Source organism: Neopsephotus bourkii, unplaced genomic scaffold (genome assembly GCF_033783945.1).
Source record: "Neopsephotus bourkii isolate Nb327-2 ecotype Australia unplaced genomic scaffold, CSIRO-AGI_Nbou_v1 NB_234, whole genome shotgun sequence".
NCBI lineage: Eukaryota > Metazoa > Chordata > Aves > Psittaciformes > Psittacidae > Neopsephotus > Neopsephotus bourkii.
The window spans coordinates 16,799,494-16,822,366 of NW_026900744.1; the positions used below are offsets into that span (position 1 = coordinate 16,799,494).

General features: G+C 49.2%; 1 protein-coding gene across 9 annotated transcripts; it reads left to right on the top strand.

Moving 5' to 3' along the window:
• The first annotated feature begins 975 nt into the window (after positions 1–975).
• LOC133208019 (ADAMTS-like protein 2) lies at positions 976–22,406 on the top strand. Of its 9 annotated transcripts, none has more exons than XR_009724209.1 (18): positions 976–1,196; positions 7,840–7,982; positions 10,147–10,222; positions 10,696–10,798; positions 11,754–11,899; positions 12,124–12,247; positions 13,451–13,531; positions 13,967–14,142; positions 14,420–14,837; positions 15,438–15,858; positions 16,756–16,862; positions 17,048–17,177; positions 17,515–17,728; positions 18,371–18,526; positions 18,913–19,083; positions 20,800–20,976; positions 21,608–21,747; positions 21,862–21,991. XR_009724209.1 is itself a non-coding variant. In XM_061345596.1 (18 exons), the coding sequence occupies exons 1-18, from the start codon at positions 1,122–1,124 to the stop codon at positions 21,978–21,980; spliced, it is 2,982 nt and encodes a 993-aa protein (XP_061201580.1). In that variant the 5' UTR covers positions 976–1,121; the 3' UTR covers positions 21,981–22,406. The 9 variants fall into 9 exon arrangements, 8 of the variants coding, with proteins under 8 accessions (XP_061201580.1, XP_061201582.1, XP_061201584.1 ...); XM_061345596.1 differs by having other exon boundaries at positions 21,603–21,747; positions 21,862–22,406; XM_061345598.1 differs by having other exon boundaries at positions 17,051–17,177; positions 21,603–21,747; positions 21,862–22,406.
• Positions 22,407–22,873: the final 467 nt, after the last annotated feature.

A 22,873-nucleotide genomic window follows, 5' to 3' on the forward strand; every position in this document is an offset into this window, starting at 1 on the left:
CTGTCTTCTGATCACAAGCACAACAAATGGGGATCCAGAAAGGAGGGCAAGTAAATTCATTCCTCTTAAGTTACACATCTCAGTGTTCCAGCCTGAAAGCAGCACCTGGAGACAGGCATCAACAGATTTCTTTAGCCTGAAAGGTCTCAGAGAGCATATGGGGGCTTTTGAGGTGCCATTGCATCTTCTGAGAAGGCCTCTAGCAAAGAGCAGACTGCTGGAGTAGGTTCAAATGGTCTGATATTGCACCGTGCTTTTTGCAGTGACTGCCTAAGGTCAGGATGCACAAACTGAACAACTTCCATGTGTGGCTTAAGCTGCCCTTTAGTATGCAACTTAACAAACCATGGCGGAGATCTGGGGGCCTCTGGGCAACTATATCCTCTTTTAGCATGGGCCAGGTCATCGGGCTCACTACCCACAGGCACGATCCATTTGCAGCGCCAGAAAGAGCAGCTCTCTGTGTGCCGGGTCGTTTCCCTTCTTTCCGGCGCGGACCGCATGCTCCCGTTGAGTCCCAGAACAGAAAGGGATGCACCAAAAAGCATAGCTTGCCCAGAAAGGGCAGGAAATAGGAACTGGGTAGAGCAAATGGTTTTTGTGCAGGAGGAAACCAGCGGAGGGAAGGACTTCGCTTGGGAGCTCGGGGTGTGCGCGGTGCAGAGGGCAGCGCGGGTGGCCACGGTTCTGCAGGGACGCTCGCTGCATCCCGCCGCTGCCGGGAGACGCTGCGGGGCTACGAAGGAGCCGCAGAAAGCGGCGAGAGAAACTGGTGCTGGGCCGGGCGCTGAGACCGGCAGCGGGCAGGGCGGTACGAGGCGGCAGGCCCACGCTGCCCGGCCCCCTGCCGGCCCCGGCCCCGCAAGCTCGCAGGCGGGACGTGGGACCGAGCCCCGGGGCGGCGGGGCCTCAGAAGCGCCCGGCCCCCTGCCCCCCCGCCGAGCGGCCGCGCCGCGGGTCGCCGCCCGCCACCCGGCAGGTTGTAAAGTCATTAACTCCCTCAGCCATGCCGGCCCGCGCGCCGGCGGCGGCTGCTCCTGCCACCACCGCTGGTGGGCCGCCGCGCCGCCTCGCCGTCTCCTCCGAGGCTCCGGCAGCGGCAGCGGCAGCAGCAGGGCGGCATGGCCGCCGCTCCCCACCGCCTCCGCCTCCTCCTCCTCCTTCTCAGCGCCGCCGCCGCCCCCTTCGGCGCTAAGGTAAGCGGCAGCGGGTGGGCCCGCGGCGGAGCCTCCCTTCGCCCCCTCCTTCCTTCCCTCCCCTCAGGGAGCCGCGGTGGGCCCGGGGCCAGGAGGGGCGCTCCGAGGTGGCGGGGCCGGTCCTGGCCACCCCGGGCCTGCGCGGGGCAGGGAGCGGGCGGTCGCCTTACGGAATCGGCGGTCTCTCGCCTTTCGTCGTAGGTTTCTGGTTCCTGCAGGGGGTAACCTGAACTTGGGGCTTCCCCCGCTGCCCTCCTTCAGCCTTGAAGTACTTGAGGAGGGGGTTTTATTGTGTCTTCCCCCAAATTTACCCCAAGGACCAGACGCTTTGCCCGTTGCCCAGCGCCTGACTTTATAAAAGGCCGACGGGGAATAGCGGTGCCTGAGGAAGCTTCCCAGCCTCACCTGAAGGACCATGGCGAGCAGGGCCTTTCCCTGGTGGGGGGTTTGCCAGGGGCTGCCCCCCATGCTCATCTTTAGCAGAGGGCTGACTCCAGTTTATGGCTGTAAACGGACTTTGATCCTCCCTGGCCCTCCTGCCACCCCACGCATGGGTTCAGGCAGCAGATTTCTCTGATAAGTGGGGTGCATGTCCAGGCACTGAAGCTCCATGCTCCTGTCATCTCTGCTCTCCTCCATAGAGGACTTTCTCAGCCTGCCCCCCCAGCAGCACTTTTTTCCACAGCAACACCAGAACCCCTCTGCCAGTCCCCTTCTCCCTGGGGCCCAGCCTGGGAGAGTTGCCCCTGTTACTGTGGCAGGGAGGAAGAAATCCCAGCTTTGCAGGGCACCGGCTTTGCCCCTGCCTTCATGGGTCACTGCCTGCATTCTGGCTCAGCGCTCCTGTTTCCCAAGGGGAACCCGGCCAGATTCCCTTGCTGCTAAAGGGATTCTGCTCTGCAGAAGGGAAAAGAGGGTTTGGGGTTGTGTTTCCCACCCCCACAAGCCAGCCTCTGTCGGGGTGAAGCAATCTCACGGGAGCTATTTTAAATGCAGAGAAGACCAGACACCAGTGTTACTGTGTATAATCCAGGTTTAAGGAGCAGCAGCATCTCCTGGTTTGGGGTTATCTTAATTTTACAGCTGAAGTGTGTCATTTCCACTTTGTTTTTACCTTCACACACATCCACTGCCCATTCTGTTTACCCCTTAGCTATAGGGCCAAGTCAGAGAAAACTTCAGGCAGAGCAAGCTTGGTCAAGTTAAACAGATGTGAAGTCCTTCATTTAAGAGTGACCTGGATGGACTCCTCCATCAGCATGTGCACGCAAGCCTTGGCAGAGAGAACCTGGTGGTTCTCTCTGCCCCCAACAGCTGTGTTTGTACAGCACTAAGCTGAGGGTATCTGGCCCTGGGAGAAGGGCTGCTAAGCTCTCCCCAGGACAAACACACACCAGTACTGTTGACAGGTCTGCTCTGAAGACTCCCTTACTCCAGAATCCCACAGAGCACTCTGATCAAGGATTGCGTAGTGCAAGTTGGCCTATCAGGTGTTCCTAGTATTGATTGGCATCTCCAGTGCAAGCCAGTGCACAAAATGATCATTCAGGAATTAACCTACAGTTTCTCTTGCTGTCCTGTTTTCTTTATACAACATTATACAGAAAGCGTCATAGAAAGCCTAAATCTATAGATGGGGTAATCAAATTCCTTCCTATGTGGGGCTAATTGCATTCAGTGCCTTTGAAAAAACTGACAATGAGATGCCTGTCATACACACCGCCTGTTACTTACTTCTTCCCCTTCACAGATTTCCATCCTTTTTACCAGCTTGCCCCAGAATGAGTTATCCCACTTGAAGTGAAGAACCTAACTGACTTGGATCAAGTATTTTGTAATGACATGCAGCATTTGCCTGTGAAATTCCTGTCACAACAGGGTTACGAACAGTACTTGATAGTTTTTCTCTGGCTTTTGTTCACTGGTTTTCTAATTTGCTTCTCATCTGCACCTCATTATGTGTCTAGATTCCTGTTACATACCTGCTGTGATATCACATCTTTAGCAAGCTACCATTTCCACCCAGATTAATGTTCTTCCTGATCCCCTAAAATTTATGCTGCATTGCTTATTTTACCTCAGGATACCTTCACTTCATGGAAGACTCCTCAGATACCTTGTTTCAACTTTTCTAAAGAAAATTGGGGTTTGTGGCTGCTTCCAACACTGAATCTCTCATACAAACTATTTAGCCTATGCAAATAGGATAAAACCATGACAGGATGAGAAGCAGCTTTACACAAACACCAGTTCTTTCGCAAAACATTAAGGCATAGTTGCAAATGCTATTGTTTTTTTCAGGGCTGTGGTAGAATATTTCACCACAGCTTTAGTCAGAGAATGACATGGGGAACTCAAAGAAGGGGAGTTGAACATGGTCATTCATTTTCAGATAATAATCTGACATCCATTCCAGGCATTAAGACATCTGAAGCCACTTAGTATTTCAGTTAAGTAGTGTGTATGGTTTGCTGTAGAAAGAAGCCCTTCAGTAAAGGGGTCATGGAAATTTTTGGTAGAGGACGTACAGTTAATAGCCTCAGAAGAAGTCTGTGAAGAATTCTTCATTTTCAGCTGCTGTTTCTAGTAGTCTTACAAGCTTAGACAGGGCTGAGCAGAACAGTTTATAAGAGCTACTGTGCCCCTCAGGGGTGGACCAGTGCTTAAGGCATGCCAGGCTGCAGCAGGAGAGCTTCCCCCCCAAGCTCCTCTATTAAGGGAACTAGACAGGCATGTTTGTGGTCTCTCTTCCCAGACAGCATTTTTCCAGGACCCAGGCTCTAATGAATCTCAAGATTAGGCACAACAATAAGCAACACAGGAGACTGGGCCACCGACACAGTAATTGCAGTTTTTCCCAGGTTTCTGGGAAACCCAGCATAGCTTAGAGCTGATCCAGGGCATGACAGGGAGTCAGTGGAGAATTTATTTTATCCCTTTCAGCTCTTCAGAAACACCGCCTGGAAATCTGATAGGATGTCAGTCCAAGCCCACCCTTCTTTGCAGGACTGAAGCATTTTGTTTGTGTCAGCCTTTGTTTGGCAGGGGGGAGAGGGGAAGCAGCTGCTGGGGCTTCAGTTACACCAAAAAAGCTTTCAGTGATGCTGGCTGAGAGACATTTCTGCTATTGATACTGGCAAATCTGGAGACAGATATTTTGTCATTAGAAAGTTCTCTGCAGGCTGGGGTTCAAAGATGTGGTTCCCCCAACAAGGAGACAGGAGGGCAACTCTCACTCAGTTGCATGACCTCCCGTGTAGGTGCAGAAGCATAGAAATTGGTTGGTTAACCTCAGAGAGGAAGAGCTGCAGCTATATTATCACCGGTGCCAAGCCACAAATGCCTGAGGGGAAATTCTTGTGGAAAGCACCTGAGTGAACTGGAGTATGGTCCCTCTTTTCTACAGATGTAAATTCTAGCCCTTATATTCCTCATTACCTAAGGAATCACATCTGACTCTCTTTATCTCCTTTAGGCAGAGCCCTCACTCAAGCCCAGACAGAACCAGCCTTATAAAGACTGGACCTACTCACATTTCCTGCTCCATTGTTTCTAGCCTGCTCTGTTTCTGTTATTTGCAGAGTGCAAATTAGAGCAGTTCCAGCATCTCCTACAACAAGGAGAATGCACTGTGATACTGTGATACTGTGAGTTGTTTTTAAGCACCTTTGATTTATCCTACAAGGAGGAGGTGGGGGAGAGGAATTCACTTGGCCAGAAGGTAATTTGGGATTTGCTGAAGGGCTTGGGAAACTAAAGCTAGGAGCTAATCTAATCTGGAGTCTTTCCCACAGTCTTTAATTTACTATCTGAGAATTTGAAAAATGCAAGTATCACTAATGAAAAACAAGAACCATTTGTGTGTCACGGTTAGTGCAAATTTATTTCTGACTGTATAATAAATTCAGCACAGATTGAAACCAGCTGTCCCAGCTCTTAAGTACCTGGAGTTCCCCCTCTATGTCACCAGGCCTAAGACTGTGGTGTAGTCATGCTGTAAGTCTTACTGGTCAAGGGAACAGCTCAGCATTGTCCTTACTTACACAAGAAAATAAGCATTCCTAGGCAAAGATCGGCAAGGGAGCTTGGTCATGGAAAACCTGAGAGCCAAATCAATTTACTTTAAAAGTGATTGATTACTCCAGTGCAATGAGGAAGCAGGAACAGAATTTATGGATATAGGGAAACACGTTCTCTTTTTAAAAAAGGTTTTGCCTAGCATCCTTCAAGAAATCTTCCTCTGGGCTCCTGTCATCCCTGAAAGTCCTAGTGTGGAGAGAAACGTATCTTATTCTAACCATAAGAAAGAGGCACACAAAGGGAGAGATGATGATCTTCCCCAAACGTACCAAGTCTCCTTTTATCAAGGCAAAACACCCAAGAGCAGTACCCCAGGAAATAAGTCTGCAACTTTCCACCACTCCAGATACACAAAGTCTTTTTCATTATCTAGGGATAGGTCAGTAGAACAGCCCATCTAACTTCCCTTCTCCTGTTTCCTTTCTGCCTCGTCTTGCCTATTTGGATTGTAAGATCTGTGGAGCAGGATTATCTTGCTGGTTAGTGTCAGATTTTTACTGCCACCTGGGGAAAAGCTGTGTAAATATTGCAGCTTTTAGTCCACATGCCTTCTCCCCAGGCTGTCCATGCATCTCATGCAACTATTCAGTGAAGTGGTAAGACACAAGCTTTGATTATTACCCCAGGAATGGGAGAATCTGTATTGTGCTGAGCTATCTGGACAGACACCAGATAAATCATTGGCATTCTCCATCCCAACAATTGTGAAGAGCTCTTTCTCCACAGGCCATGAGATGCTTATCACAGAGAAGCATAGAAGAGGTCAGGGAAAGATTCTAGCCAAAAGTACCTTACAATAAGACACCTTTGGTTTATTTCATTTCTAAGTGTGAAAGCAACATAGCATTTCCATTTACAGTCTGATAGTATACAGTCAGACAAAAATTCTCATAGGAAATAGGTTGAGATGATCATTTGGAAGAAGAGAAGAAGTTATTTGTGAAAATGTCTGTTTTCTGTAAGCTTAATTTTTCTCTCGAGCAGCTCAGCTGCTGACCACAGCATTTGGTCCCTGTCAGGCAAGTCAACTCCAGCCAGAACATCTAAGTACAGCAAAAAGTTTGGCTGTATTACTGTTTGCAAAAATTAACTATTGTAATCACTAGAGAGTAAAGTATTGGGTATTATGGTGCTTTTCTGCAGCAGAAAAGGATACTTTCAGCATGTTCTGGCTATCTCCAAGAAGCAGCACTATGCATATTTCAGCCACTCTAAGTTACAACTTAAAAACATTTGCATGAACCAGCTGCATCTCCTCTGCCCAGAGGGTGTTCTGTTGGCAGATGCTGTAAAAACAAGTTTTCAGGCAGGAATTGCACTACAAGATGAACACTTTGACTGTATTACACTATGAAAGAGCATAAAGCCAAGAGACAGAAAACCAAAACAGCATACAGAGCACATTTAGTGATGAGCAAACCCTGATGAGTTTTCTTTCACATCCATCAGTTAAGCTTTGCAGACTGGTTCTTTGCAACAGGATTATTTGTCATTGCCACAGACAGTAGCACTGATACAACTTCCCTGAGCCTTTACTTCAACATAGCAGACTTCACACACACACATTATTTATTTTCTTCTACTAGTACTCAAACATTGTCAGTGTTTTCAACTGGATAAATCCCTTCTAGTCACTGCCCTGTGTTAAACTCATTGCTGCATTTAACACTACTCACAGCTGTATTTCAACGAACAGCAAATTAATTCCTGCACAGGCTAGTTTGCCAAAGTCCTTGGGAGTTTTCAAGCCATCAGACAGACACTAAACAGGAAAATATTCTAAGAAAGAAACCCAAACCTGAAGCTAAAGCACAGAATCTCTTACCTGCTGGGAATTGTGAAGGCACACACAGCAGCCTGCTGCAATGACCATACTGGGCCAGGAGAGCTCAGTTTTGCCAAAATTAAAAGCTCAGCCCCAGCAAGGCATGCTGGGAGATGGAGTAATCCACCTTGGAGACTAGTGGGGTGCATAGGGAAAGGGAACAACAGCAATTGCAGGAGACTCAGGTTCTGAAGCACTCTTGAAAATGACTTGTGAGGGCTGGAGGGAGAGGAGCTTGGATGTGAGCTGATTTAATCACAAAGAGTTTACCTGGTGAAATGCAGCTCCAGTGAGTGATAGATGTGTATCCCCAGCTTCCCCACAGGCAGGCATCTGCATGGCCAAGCACTGCAGATCTTCCTCTTCTCTCCTGACCTTGCATCAGACCCTGGCAGGCAGCATGACCTGTGATCTGCTGTTCTATCTGACCCAGGCTGCAGCTGGTGATACTGTCACACATAACTAGCCCAACAGACCTTCTCTACAACATGGCATAAGATCCCAGAGGCATTCTCCTTCCTATAACTCAGTCTTTGAGGGAAATGTGAATTTTGAGATGCATGAGCTTGGTGTGACCCCACAGGGATCTTGATGCTGCCATGATTGTCACAGTGCTGCCCATTTAGAGGGCATCCAGGTGACATGGTCCCTGAGGGAGCTGCCTTTGGAAGGCCCTTCTGTGTTTCAGGGCTGGTGAGGAACCAGGTTCTCCAGCTAACCATGCTCTGTTTCTGTCAGGACAGTAGTGAGGCAGCAGATGGAGCTGGCTTCTGGGATGAAGAAGTCACCAAGTGGTGGGGAGAGTGGAGCTCCTGGTCCACCTGCTCCCGATCCTGTGGAGGAGGTGTGATGTCCCGGGAGAGGCACTGCTTGCAACAGAGGTGAGTTGTGTCCTAGCCTAAGCCTTTGGCCAGGTCTGAAGTGGCAGAGGGGAAGTGGTGTGCCCCTGACCTATGTTTTAGGGCTGAACCTCCTGAGTTTGTAGGGTCAGCTGTTCTGTCTTCATCCCTGGTCTTTTGGAAAGGAAGGTGGTGGTGACCCGTGGGGTAGGTGATGAGCAGGCAGTGGTGGGGAGGGATGGCAAGGGAGAAGCATGCTGCAGTGGGGCAAGCCACAGGCCCCCTGAACACGTCACTCACTCAGCCTGGTTCATCTGATAGGGAGCAAGGGGTTGATCCCCTTTGGAGTCTGTGGGAGATTTGACAGAGTTGTGAGCTCAAGAAAGCTAGCTCTATTCCACTTCCCCTTCACTTGCTGTGGTAGCTCTGACCAACCTAAACCTGATTTGTAGGCAGTTCCTGTGCTAAGGATATGGGTACATATTCCCAGACGCCTTATGGGAACTTGATTTACTCCTGACAGCAGTTAGCTCAGCCACATCTCAGCAGTTTCCCCTCTTTATTCTCTGCAGAGCTTGCAAGTTTATTTCGCTCTGTGATATATCTGGCATCTCCGTTTGTCCGCTACAGCCACATTTGTCTCCTACAGCTGCTACAGTCCTGGTATCAGTTGGACTGGGTTTGTGGGAGTGAGGAGTACTGGGGAACTTCAGCTGCCTGAACTCCTGCTGTATCTTCTGAGTCACCTTGCCACCAAGCTCTCCTCTTCCTGCACACCTCACTAACCTCCTACTCCAGGCTCCTGTGATGTTAATGAGAGTCAGCATCCTGCAGCACAGCAAGCTCACAGGTGCTGCCCACCGCATACTCTGCCCCTTTCCCTTCTGCGTAGATGCACTCCTGAGTGGAGGAAGCTCAAGCTAGGATCCTGCTCTCCTTCCTTCAACAGAAAACTTACTTTATGTGGGCTCTTTGACAGCATGGTGAGGGTCCAGATGTGCTGCAGTACCTTCCGTCTGGACGTAGTCTCTATGCTGCCTTGCCAATGTCTCTGCTATTGCTTTTCCCTGGCACACTATGGCCATGATGGGAGAGGAGTGGGAAACAAAGGGTGGGAAGGAGCCTGGGGCTGTCCCATACCCCCCACAGCCAGAGCAGCCTGTTTGCCCTTTGTGTGCTGACAGAAGAGACATACTCCTCTCCATTTGGCATCTGCTCTATCCTTGACACCACAACCGGGGAGGGGAGGACTTTGCTATGGCATTTTACTCCAGGGATTGAGTCAGATTCAAGCAAACAAACAAACAAAAAACCCCTCACCATAAAAGCCAGTCAAAAGGTTTCTTCAGCTTTAAGGAGTCTGAGCCAGGTATGCTGACAAAATGATTTCTGAGGCTGCAGGCAGCCTCTACTTCAGCTGGAAAGGATGGCAGTTTTCAAGCTGGTTGGTGTAAATTTAGGCTTTGCCTACATCATGTAAAGCATTGTTCTGGAGGGACAGTTGCAGAGCCTCCAGCTAGTCCAGCCTGAGTATGCCTACAGACTTCTTCATTACAAAGTGCACCCTAAGTTCCAAATACTGTTAACACATTGTCTGCTACTCCTGTTCACACACACTGTTGCCTTAATCTGTGGTCTCGGCCATTCTCCATATGTCTTACCAGCTTTCAAGAATTTGTTTCCCTTTGCATCAGTCCAGGCTGCAGTGTCCCATGGATAACCCTTGCTGTCCAGAGCTGAAGTGTTGAGAAATTCCCATGGTTTTGGTCCATCATCTGCTAATCTTTTAACTGGGCCAGTCCCCATGAGAGGTTCCATCTCTGCCTTCTGCAGAGTGAATTCTGAGATCAGCTTCCCTAGTCACTGCAAATCCTGTGTGCTTCCATGGGAGTGAAGCATCATCAGGGTCTGTTGTCGTTTCATCACATCAACCTTTTTGGAGCTCAGAGGTCAAGAGACACAGAGGTGGTGGTGCTGGTTGCTTCCTGTCTGCACAACCTGTCCCAAAATGAGAGTAATCTAAAATCGCAGTTCACCTAAAACCACAGAAAATGGGCTTCAGAGATGTTGGCTAGTCTAGATCCAGAAAGCTTTCCTGTGATAAAATACCTGCCTTGCTTCCCCTCCTTAAGTCAGGCCTAGCTTCTCTGTCATTACTACTTCAGTACTTCACAGACCTCCAGCTCATTTTCTTTCTGGTTTGCAGGCTACAGATACCCCAGGCAACAAACAGTACCATATGTGTTGGTCAAGCCAAGCACTACCAACTGTGTCAGCAGCAGGTAAGAGCAACTTCCAGTACTAACTGGTCCTCACTGGGGAATGTGAAATTCAGAGAGCTGCAAGAGTAGCAGCATTCAGAGTGCAGATGGGGGTGTGATCGACTCCTGGAGTGGGTGACAGTGTGCCTTTGAAGATATAAGAGATGGGCTCTACTCTCTGGGACTGGGAGGTGGGGGAAGAGGATATAAAAATGTATTTGTTGTGGGGTGGGGAGGTGAATAACGTTTTTCCAGTATGTTTTTTCTTTGCTGGAAGTAAGTTTTGCAGGACTGTTAAATACAGCTGTCCGAAGGGCCCTTGGCAACAGAGGCCTGGCCTTTCTGCTTGTATTACAGCATCTCAGAGCCCATCACTGATTCCTTCCAGGGTGGACAGGGCATTTTCATCCTCCAGGGATGCAGAAGGGATAAGCAGCTGTCACAACCATGGCTGTGACATAGGGAGCTTTTGATCACATTTATTCCCTCCATAGCCCTGCCCAGCCAATACAGCAAGCTTCAAACAGCAGCAGTGCTCCAGTTTCAATGCCAAAGCCTTTGGGAAGCGTTACTACCACTGGATGCCTCTCTATCCAGGTGGGTTTTCACAGCTTCACTCAAAGGATCAGGGAGAGAAAAAAACTACAGTATTTTCTGACACAGGAGAAGGGGAAGGTCCCAGGGGAAAAGGGATGGATGCTCCTGGCTGGTCTGGAAGTGCTTCCCTATGCTCCCTGCTTTGGAGAAATCGTTCCCTGTCTTTTCACAGAACTGCTCCACCCAGCCAGGCCTCCTCTCTCACCACATTGCTCCTGTTTTGGATCCTACATCAGCAAGCACTGGTGGGCAGACAGGACACAGGCTTCTCTGAGTTGTCTTGGCTAACCAGCAGTCATCTTGGCAGAGTGGGTGTTCACGCTCTTTGTGCCTTCTTACAATTTTGGCTGCCTGTCACCCAGCATGCTTTATACGGGGTTGGTGGTGGGTTGTTCTGAACAGGATGCCCATCTATTTCCTGTACAAGCAAGATGACAGATTGCTTCACATGGGTTACCAGTTGTGCCTTGAGGCCCAGACTGAGCTCACCACAGATATTACCCTCTTTCTGGACCCACCTGTTTTTCCGTTAGCTGCCAAGGGGACATAGCTGCATCTCTAGCTTCACTTTCTGAGCTGAATGGGGTGGACCTGCCCACAGCCCCACATAGTCAGTATCCCTCTTACAGGTCTTGCTTGCTCTTTTGTATTAATGTGTGGCCTGGGATCTGCTAATGCATAGTCCCATGTTTGGCACAGGGCATTGCAAAGGGGAGAGGGTATGGCAAAGAAAAGGGCTTGCCAGCAAGAACTATTTCTGCTAGGCATAGTTCCCAGCTGCAGCCCCATACCATGCCCACTTTGGTACTACAAAATCTGTAACCTTGGGGTCTCATCTCAAGCAGCAAGAATATCCAAGCTGACATCAGTATGAGTAAGAGGAAAGTCCCCTTTCTCACTGCCCATCTCTGAGTACCTTGATCTGCCTGGTGACTTTCTGCCTCTGTCCCTTCAGATGACTACACCAGTATCTCCAATAAACCATGTGACCTCCAGTGCACTACCCAAAGTGGAGAGAGGCAGCTGATGGTCCAAGCCCAGGATGGTACCTCCTGCAAGGACAGGACCTATCAAGGGGTCTGCATCAATGGGAAATGTGAGGTGAGGCTCTGGGAGGAATTAGTATAGAAATCAGGAGCATGTAAGTGCATGCCTGGGTGAATTACTGCTGCTGTGGGGTTCATTCATTACTCTATTCCAAGCTAACCTGTATCACCCACTCCCAGAGCCTCACCAAAAGAGCATGGTAGCATTTTCTTGAAAAGACCCTGACCTGTGGAGATATGCTGGCCCCGGGAAACCCTCTCTTCTTCTATTCCTTGCAGCCAGTTGGGTGCGATGGGAGCCTGTACTCACCCCAGACGATGGACAGATGCAGGGTGTGTGGAGGGGACGGCAGCACTTGCCACCGTGTCTCGGGCAGCTTCCGAAAGGCAATCTCACAGATAGGTACTCCCTGCTACCACAGTCTGGAGACTTCACCTGCTACTTCTTACACCAGCGGGCATGAAGGGTGACTGGCTTGGATGCGGGTAGGAGTTTCCCAGCTGCTTGATGGAAAGACCTGAAGAGTACCATGCCTGCTTAAATGCCTGTAATTTGTCCTTTTCACTTATTCACCAGAGGAGATAGGTTTTGATGTGCTGTATATTAGGCTGGTAAGGTTTCCCTTCACTTCTTTACAACAGGAAGCATCTGGGGATCTATTTGTTCCTATTGATTTTGGCATCTTGACTACCTCAGATAATGTGAAGAGATCAATGAATCTTTTTTTTATTTGTGCTATGTATTCATTTTAAACTTAAGCTCCTATGATGAGGGTCACAGTGTTTCAGCCTTCAATTAGACTCCTGCTTTACCCAGTCCTATGGCTGGCACGGCTGAAGAGAACCCCCCTGAAACTGGGCTGAGATTCATCCCTTGCAACTTCATGGCCCATTCTTCCACCCACAGAAGGAAAAGACTGTGGTATACTCAGTAGTAGTTAATTAACTCGTGTTTGAGAGTGTTTTGGAACATTTCATACTGTTGATGTTTCACTAGTCTGCATCACTCCCTACGGACACCAGACCAGGAAAGCACTCAGGCCCCTTTCCAGAGCAGGGGTAATGGTGCTAACCTCTCCAGCAGTACATGTATGGATTTGGCTTCCAATTCCAGTCCTCATAAAATCTTACAGAATGGACAAGACCTGCATTTCTAGCAGGAAAGACAAGCTGCCAAACCCACAACTTTTAAGAGCCTTCTTATTTCCTCTCCTTTTAAAGGTCAATTTTTATGCTACTCCTGAGACAAATTCTGTTGAGTCAGTTGCTGAGGGGCCCTGTGTTTTTTCCATCCTCTGTTTAGCATCAATCCTGATCACTAGTAAGCTTTTTCTCTGCTCTTGCCAGAAAGACTGCAACAGCACATTCAACCACACATTAAAGCCAGACTGTTATACTTGTGCAGCTCCTTCCTCACTCCAGACCCAGTAGTGCTCAGGCTGAGCCTTAGAGATCTATAGCAGTGATTTGTAATGCAAATAAGAGTCCTACCCCTAAAGGGCAGCATTGCCCTCCTACATACACACTTGTCCTGCCACCTGCTTTTCCTACCCAGACCTTTTTATTTTGTCCTTGAGGTTTCCTCACACCCTGTTCTGTTCATCAGGTTATGTGTTCATCACCAACATTCCAGCTGGTGCCACAGACATCCTTATCATTGAGCGCAGGAAAACAGAAAACATCCTAGGTAAGCAGAGGAACCAGATGGATGTGGAGATCCCAGTTCAGCTGCCTGGGAGGTGGGAAGATGGCTCTGTGCACTCCTGTCATTCCTGTGAGAGAGCTATCTGTGAGCATTTCCTCTAGGGTAGCATAGGGGCACTTCATCTATCCATAAATCAAAGTTATATCTCCAGCAACCAGTGACAAGAGGGACATTTGGAAACAGCTCACTATAGACTGTCCCTGTTGTGAAGACATTTGCGCTGTTGTTGGAGAGGGAAATGAAAGCACCAGGCACTGAACACTGCTGACCTGATGTGGAAGATGAATGCTGGAAGGCCTATAGTTCTTTTTCTGTTGGATTTTTCTTGGTCTTGAGCTGTTTGCTCTCCTCAGTACCAGTGCAGCCCCAGTGTTCTGAACAGAGTATCACATTTACCCATTTTCTCTCTCTTTGAAGCACTTGCAGATGAGTCTGGACATTTCTTCTTCAATGGTAACTCTGCCATTGACAACCCTCAGAACTTCAGGGTAGCTGGCACAGTCTTCAAGTACCGGCGGCCCTTGAGCCTGAACTCAGATGGACTGGAGTATATCATAGCTCACGGACCCACTAACCAGTCTCTAAATGCCATGGTATGTAAGGAACTAGTTTTAAGCTTTCCTATCTTGCCTATACGAAAACTGTAAGCCTCCCTCAGACAAGGGGAGTATTAACCTGGTTCCCAAGTCAAACCGGTAGGTTGCTGAGGAAGCCGTATATTGGTTTGGCTGTGTGTACTTCTCTTGGATTTATGAGGATGCTGTCTTCTTTTATCATCCATCACAAGATGGCTGTGGCTAGGGAAGTTCTCTGGGAAATACATGCCCTTAAGATAAAGAGAGTTTTGTTTTCTTTCTCCGTTTCCTCCAGTACTACAACTTCAATGGGAAAATGCCACACATAACTTACGACTACACTGTACCACGGATACTGCCTCTCCAAACTGCAGCCCCTGATATAGACAGACCTCTCTACCACCACCTACCAGAGACCAGCCAGAACTATCCCATTCCAGCTAACTCCAGAGCTGCCCAGGACTTCAACGCCACATGGCTCACTCTGTCGCCAGATGATACCAGTGAACAGCTTCCTCTAAGAGAAGGGCATGAAGATTTAGGGTTGGGTCACCCACACTTCTTCCCGACCAACTCCACCAGTCAGGCTCAGGACTGGGGCTGGGAACAAGGTGAAGAGAAGAAGTATGACTTCCAGATAAGACAGATCTATCCCACAAACACAGCAGGAGAGGAGGAGGAAGCAGCAGCAGTTGATGGAGAAACAGAGTTGGGTTGGTTGCTTTGTCGTTCCTTCTCTCCCAGTTTATTCATTGGAAGAGGACATCCCACACTGGTCTTCTTGAAGTCTAAGGTGGCTTTATCATCAGGGTGGACAGGAAGGAATGACACTTGGTAGTGGTGTGGAGACTGTCAGGGAGCAGCAAGGGCTAGTAACTGTTAGGGAAGGGGAGCTGGGAGAGAGTGACCGCAGCAGAGATCAGTCAATGCCCTCATAGGCAGAGCAGCCCCACAGCACCTGAGCTTGGCAGGCAGGGCAGGGACAGGAGCAGGTCCTAGCAACAGTCCAGAGATCATCAGGTAAAAACAAGGGGAGAAGTCCAATCTGAGGTCAGTCTGGGGAAGCCAAACAACAATTTAGGAAGAAAGAACACCAGAAATGAAGGCCCAGGCCTGCACTTAATTGGAGCTCCTGAGCAATGGCAGAGTGTGTGTGAAGCTGCTCAGGGCAGTTAAGGCCTGTTGGTGCACTCTGGTGGCAAAAAAAAAAAAAGTGATTTTGAGGCCAAATAAGTTCTTTTTTCTTGTTAAATACCACATGCTGAAGTATAAGCCATTCAATATAGTTCAAGCATGCCTGTATTTTTTTCCAGCTCTTAGGTTCAATCAGATTTCCATCAGCACAGCTGTACCTTACAGCATGAGGAGATCCGAGCTCCCAGAGAACAGCCACATAGCATCCTCCAGGCTTCATCTCTTCAGACGCCTGTGTCACCGAGACCCACACAACACTGCCTTCTGTAGGGAGCTGCAGCACCTGGCCGCCAGGCTGACCTCAAGAAACTCCACAGCGGGGCTATGGACTGAGACAGCTGCTCGGTGGCCACAGGGCCTCCACAAAGTGCCGGCCCGTAAGAACTCACTGGAAGACTTGAAGGTGGATGCATTTGCTGGGAGTCAGGGGGAAGCAGCCAACTACAGCATGATGGCACCTGTGGAGAGCCCTCTGCTAGGTGCCAGCCCAACCATGGACATCAGCCAAGCAGAGCCTTTGCAAGCTCCTGGCACTGAAAGGTGGCACTTGATTTCATGGGCAAAAAAATGCATGGTTAGCTAGGGAGGGAAAGACAAGTCAGTCCTTTGGTAGTCCCACTGCTGTCCTTGATGTACCCATTCACCAGTGTCTGCCCGTGGCAGCTGATGTAGATGCTTGACCAATGGTATGTCCTCCAAAGACTGATTGTTACAATCGGCTTGAGACAGGGCTCCCAGAATGTATTTCAGGTCCCTTGCATCTAGGGGATCCATTTAAACACATGCTGAAGGACCTGTGAAGCCAACACTGATGTAGTTGTAAAGATGCCCATGGCAGGGGCGTTGGAACTTGATGATCTTAAGGTCCTTTCCAACCCTAACTATTCTATGATTCTAAGGCTAGGAGTCTGTAGCATGTCACGTGTTTACCACTACATCATGCCCCTTCTGTTCCATTCCTCTGAGCACATAAACTTGTTGAAGCTTCTGTAACATCAGTAAATATTTGGCAGGAGAATGAGGGCCAACTTTTAAACATTTCTGGCAAGCCACATGTGAATTCTTCTCACCAAATTATATACTAAGAAGGACCATGCTTGAGCTCCCCTTTCCAACCTAGTATACCTCTCAAAGTGATAGTGTGAACTGAGGCTGAGGGCACCGGCTTGGTCAAAAGACCATAATATACACAAGACTCATTATGAGTGTTGCCTTCTCTCAACAGTGATGTTGATAACACTGCCTTGCTTATTGAATTCAGGAGGTGGATCAAGGCTTTACATGTTCATCAGTGGTTCATCTTGCCCAATGTGGGGGAGGTGGAGAGCAGAAACACTAGGTTTTTTCACATCTTCAGAGACACTGAAGAGGAATTTCGGTATATTATGTGTGTGTTAATTCTTCATTTTTAGCTCTTATTGCCTCCTTTTTCCACAGCAATGAGTTTGATGTGAGCCCTGTCGGCCATGATGACATAAGCTTGGCTGACATGTATCGGTGGAAAGTCTCAGCTTATGCCCCCTGCAGCTCCACATGCACTTCAGGTAGGTTTGGCTTTGAGTGACTGATCTTGTGAAGTCCTTTTTGGCTGTTGATGGAGTGAGTACTGGTATTTTTTAAAATGGCAGGTAGCATTTCAGATGCAGTGAGCACTCCAGCAATTTAATCATGGTGAGCGGAGGCTTTTAATCCAATGGAGTGTGACCAAGGGAGTGTCTTGATTGCTCAGCAGGTATCAGTGCCTCTTACGCGATATGTGTCCGGTATGATGGAGTGGAAGTGGATGAAACATACTGCGATGCCCTAACCCGACCAGAACCTACTCACGAATTTTGCACAGGGAGAGATTGCCAGCCTAGGTGAGTGGAAATTACATCAGCTGTCCACAGGGACAAGATGTCTTTCTAAGGATCATTTTTTGCTCAATGTGTACAGCCATTTCTGGGCTGGAAGATATGCTTAAACTTGAAAGTATCCTTTTTAAGCAAAAAGAGGGAAGAAATTTGCTGTCTGAATTGCCTGCAGTTAGGCCAGCATTGCCTTAATACAGACATATATGTGATGAGCAGATTTATAGCAGCAGCTACTGGGTGAGAGGTTTCCAGGTATGCAGGCATTCCCCAGCCATCCCATGCCCCTTGTCTCCCTTACCTGGGTTTTCCTTTGTGCCCTCTCTCCTTGGAACTGCCCGTGGAGGTGGGAGACCAGCCGGTGGAGCGAGTGCTCCAGAACCTGCAGTGAGGGCTATCAGTACCGCACCGTGCGCTGCTGGAAGATGCTGGCTCCAGGCTTCGACAGCTCTGTTTATGATGACCTCTGTGAGTCAGCTGGGCTGGCCAGGCCCATGGAGAGGAAAGCCTGCAAGAACAAGGCCTGTGGGCCCCAGTGGGAGCTCTCCGAGTGGTCTGAGGTAGGTAAGCACCAGGAGAGCTTTGCTTCCAGAGGTAAGCAGCCAGGGCTGGGCTGGGGCCTGGAGGAAGGTGGCTAGTAGATGTTGGGTGCTAAAGAACCCCTTGGCTAAATGCATCCTGAGGAAGCAAGGACTCCCTTTATGCGTGGCTACCCGGTTCTGGCACTGCTCAGCAGACAAAATCCATTGCAAAACGTTTTTTCTAAGGTCACTTCTCAAGCAGGATGTAGACCAAATTAAAGCCCTGCAAGCAAGAGGCTTTACCTCCCTCTCCAGAGGTTCTAAACAATTCTATGATTCTAAGAGCAAATAGGGAAACAGTAGCATGGAGACACAGAGAAGCTAAAATTCAATCAAAATTCTTTTGATTAACTCTCCACAGTCTGCTTGGTACTGGGCCAGGGAACTAGTGACTTTGAACAGCACTCCAGGTATCAGCGTCTTGGAGTGTTGGAACTCTAGGACCCAAATTAAATAAGCAGCAGAGATAGAGACGGACCCACCTTTTCCTGTCCCTGCTGGTGCTCTTCCCCTCTCACCTAGTGCTGCAGAAGGAAATGGGAGGAGGCATAGCTGCCTCCCTCGCTTTTGCTCATCCTTCTTGGTCTCAGCCCCAGGGCTGACTGTGTATGGCCGTTGCAGTGTTCAGCCCGGTGTGGCACTCAGGGGATGATGAAGCGGGAGGTGCGCTGCTCGGTGGAAGCACCCCTCTGTGATGAGTCCCAGAAGCCCAGCAGCGAGAAGGCTTGCACAGGCCCACCCTGCGACCGCCACTGGACTGCGTCGGATTGGGGCCCGGTGAGTGCTGAGGGTCTCCTTCTGCTTGTACCTGATGCTGGGGAGGCAGGGCTGGCAGGAGGCAGCAGGCAGGCTGTCATGCTACTGCTCTCTTTTGGCTTTCTTCTGGAAGAGGCTAATCTAAAGAAACTAGAGTATTTTTGCCTCTTCATGCTGTAAATGTTGGTTAGCTGTTAGAGGTGAGTTACATTCAATTACCTGGGAAGCTCATAGCACCAGGAAAATGAAAGCCCCTGACCAGATGTACCTCTAAAGACCCTTGGGATCCAGTGTCACAGTCCCAGTGGCAGGGCCAGGCTCTGGACTCAGGTCTCCTGGCACCACCAACCCTGACCCCTCCAGCTTCCTGCTTTCTGATGTGTCTGTATGCCCTTTATTCCTCCAAGTGCTCAGGTTCGTGTGGTGAGGGACGCATGAGCCGCTTCATCGCGTGTCGCAACCTGGAGGGCAAGGTGATCTCCAACTCGCAGTGTGACCCAGTCACGAAGCCCCTGGCTGTCCATCCGTGTGGAGACAAGAACTGCCCCGCACATTGGGTGGAGCAGGAGTGGGACCAGGTAAAGCCAAGCACAGCCCTGTGTCCTCAGCCCTCCTTTCCACCCTTTATCCCATAGGAGACGGTAGGAGCCTGGCTGCCTTGGAATAAGGTTGTATGGTGTGACCTCTAGCCTTGGGGCTGTATCCTTCTCCTAGTTCCTTTTAGAAAGGAGGAACAAGTAATGAATACCCCAGCTTGCCCCCAGCCTCCAATACCCTATAGTCTGCCAGAGTCTGTGGCATTTGCTGTCTTCCTAGGGACCTCCATTGGAGGGCAGCAATGACTTATAGAAACTACACTCTTCCGCTTCTGGCTCATAGGTGGGTTATTGCAGACACCTCAGCAGAGCTTTTTGTCCACAACCTGCACTCACTCATCTCAAGAGTTTGGTCCTACATGCTAAAGAGAAAGGCTCAACAAACATAGCTTCATCTCTGATAAATAATATCTGAAGATAAACCTGAACTATAGTCCACATCTCTGTCCTGGAAGTTGTGTCCAGGCCACTGACTGTGTACTTGCCTCAGAACTTTTACTTGGTCTAGTAAAAATGGTCCAGGGCCCTGTTCTAACAATCAGTCAATTGGTCTCTGTCGATCTTCATACTTCCCTTCTGTTACTTAAGGCCTTGAGGCTTTAGGCTTCCTCATACAAGCTGATCCAAATCCCAGTGTACCTAGAAGAGCACACTGAGCCAATTTTGGGATTTGTCCTTAAAGTCCTAAGCAAAACATGGATTCACAGAGTAGTAAGAAAAAAGATTTCTAGGGAACCAGAGAAGCAATGAAGTCTTGTCTCTGTTCTCATTTTGCTATCCTTTATAGCTGTTGACTACATTCAGCTGAGTCTCTCTCCAGCACTGGTAACAATCACAGACTAGTTAAACTTGGGGACCTGTGGCAGTTCTGTAACCCTCTTTAGCTCTGGCCTATAGTGTGGGTCACAGACAATACTGCAGTGCAGTTTTTCAGCTGTATCCAGGTTATTAAACTCGCTTGAATCCAAATTCCCCACCTTTGTATGTGCCAGGTTCTTTGCCTTTGCTGTGTTCTCTCTCTCAGCTGGTAAGCTCTGAGTTCACAGGATGACTAAGGGCAGACACAAGCTAGTTATGCTGGCCCTGCTGTGGTGAAGGGACAAAGCAGTGAAATCTGAAACTGGCAGTTGTCTCCGTGGGCATCAGGAAGCAGAGCTAAGCTGGAATGAGCTGCTTCTCTTGGTGGTGTCCCGAGAGGGTGAGTCCTCCCAGCTAGGCACATGTAGCTTTGGGCTCAGTAGTACTTGTCCATGCAACTTACCTCCACTGTACCAGTTTAGTCCCCTGGGTCTCACACAAAGCTTGTCCGTATTCCAAAACATAGGTTGCTACATGAATAGGGTATGTGTTTTTTGAGACCATAGATACACGTAAAATAAGACAGAAACAGTATCTTGTAATCTTACCTTGGCTACTCCAGATCCCTTGTAGCTGCTCTCAAGGCTAGCAGAGGTGAATTTGGCATCCCCAGCGCTGGCTAAACACTAATTACCACTAACTAGAGAGTCCCCGCTCCCTACAAAACTCAGCTCTTTTGCAGACACCCATTGCTGCTGTGACCTGGGCAGCACTAGCTCCATTAGACTGGTATTAGCAGAGACATTATGCACCCTGCTTCTGAGCAGGATGCCATACTACTTGAAGCTCTACAGCTGACAAGCATCATTTGTTACCTGGCTTTTATGTTCTCTTTCCCAGTGTGACGCCAGCTGTGGGCGAGGGGTGAAGAGCCGGGTTGTCTTGTGTGCAGGCCTGGAGAATGGAGTGTACAGGGAGTACCCTGAGAAGCACTGTGAAGCTTCTCAGAAACCTGAGGAACAAGCTACCTGTTTCAGGAGGCCATGTGCAACGTGGTTCACTACGTCATGGTCTCAGGTAGGGCTCAGGGTGGTGGGGAAGGGGGAGAGGAGGCCTCATAATCCTGGTTGGTGGAGCACAACCTGCATTAAGGTTTTCTAGCAGGATGTTCTGCTGATGGCTCTGTCAGGTCTGGATGGGACCCCATAAGCTCTACTCTTCTGCAGACCAGGCAGCAGGTGAAGGGACTGGCACATGCAAGCTGGGGAAAACCTTCTAGCCATGAGCATGCGCCATACTGCAGACATACAGGATACAGCCAGCATTGAGTGTTCTGGCTTTCCCTTGATTTAACTGGTGAGCCTTTATGGAATGGAGGACAGGGGAAACTGGGCCTGGCTCACAGCAGCCATTTTTCTCCTACTGCAGTCCATTGACAGTCCAAGAAAAAAACATTGCAAGTTGCACTAAAGAGGTGAAAGCAAACACCTTCATTGCTCTGTCCTGACCCCAGCTCTGGGAGGTTCCGCTCCAGCAACAAAAAGGGAGCGTAAGTTTGTGATCAGTGTGAAATTTACCCAGACCTCCTCAAGAACAGTACCCAAAGCAGGGACTGGGAGGCCTCACTGGAAGAACAAACTTGGAAACTACAGAAAAATAAAAGAATATCTCTCATGATTCCTTTATCCTCTTGATGCTGACAGTGCAGCAAGACATGTGGTGCTGGTGTGCGACTGCGTGAAGTAAAGTGCTACCAAGGGGAAGCACTGGCTCAGGGTTGTGACCCTACTTCCAAACCAGAAGCCAGGCAGACATGCCAGCTCCAGCCATGCCCCACAGAGGCACCAGGTAAGTGTGGGAGGGTAGGGAGGGAGTGGAGCCCTTGGGAGCCCTTTGTCCAGCTGTTTGCTGGGGAAGCACATCTCCTTTTTAATGCCTTCTGTGGATGCTTCTGTTCCCTAGAAGAGGACTGTGAAGATAAAGCGACAGCCAACTGTGTGCTGGTGCTGAAGGTGAAGCTGTGCTCCCACTGGTACTACAGAAAGGCTTGCTGCTGGTCATGTCGGCTCAGGTCACCATGACTGCTGTCAGGTCATATTTCCCTTCCATGTTAAGGGGCAAGAGCTCTCTCGAGCCAGACTTTACCACTTGAAGCCACACCACTTGGCTTGGCTGTGGAGCCAGTCCCTGTAGACCAGCCTGCTCACTGAGGAAGAATTCCTAGGAGTTAGTCATCACTGTGCCCTCTCCACCAAGAGGATTTTACACAAGATAACCCATCAGTTCCTCAAAAGCTACTGAGAAGTGAGTTGTCAAAGCCTGTCCCTGCTGTCATCATCTCTGAAGAGCTCTAGCTGGAGGCAGTGGGGGGCAGAGGCCAGCCTGCAACAGGGCACAGACAAGAGCAGCCATCTCTCTGGTCAGCCCTGCAGATTTTTATACTAGAAGGACAATTTCCAAAACACACTGAAAAATTCTGTGTCACAATAAAGAGCTAAACTATAAAACTGTGGTTTTGGGATGCATGCACCTAGACCAGAGGCAAGGGAAGAGAGGGGCCACAAGGAACAAAAGCAGGAGCAGGAAGGGTGGGGAGGAAAAATTCTTGCATCAGTATAGCTTCCAGGCAACACCAGGTAACCCCATTTTGTGTTGCCTGCCAGAGAACAGAAACCAATCCTGTTTGTATTTCAAAGTCCTCATTTATTTCTGACATTGAATTTGGACCCATAGCTGAGCAACAAAGACACAGAATAATACCAGGAGGAATCTGAAGTTGAAAAAATCTGGGATCCCTGCCTCTACCCCATCCTGTTCCTCCACCATCCCCCAAATCTTCGAACCCACATCTGCATTTCCTGTGTTTCCAACCCTTTCAGACTCACCCGTTTCCCTGTAGCTGTGCCAGACCCAGGGTGTTGTGTTGCCTGTGAGGCTAGCCCTCTTCCTTGGTTATCCAGCTATTCTGGAACTG

Excerpts from the sequence above, each read along its gene's own strand:
- LOC133208019 (XM_061345596.1), top strand. The coding sequence starts at position 1,122 with ATGGCCGCCGCTCCCCACCGCCTCCGCCTCCTCCTCCTCCTTCTCAGC. Across the intron at positions 15,859-16,755 it reads CAAGCTCCTGGCACTGAAAG|CAATGAGTTTGATGTGAGCC; the intron begins GTGGCACTTGAT and ends CTTTTTCCACAG. Across the intron at positions 17,178-17,514 it reads GGGAGAGATTGCCAGCCTAG|GTGGGAGACCAGCCGGTGGA; the intron begins GTGAGTGGAAAT and ends CTGCCCGTGGAG.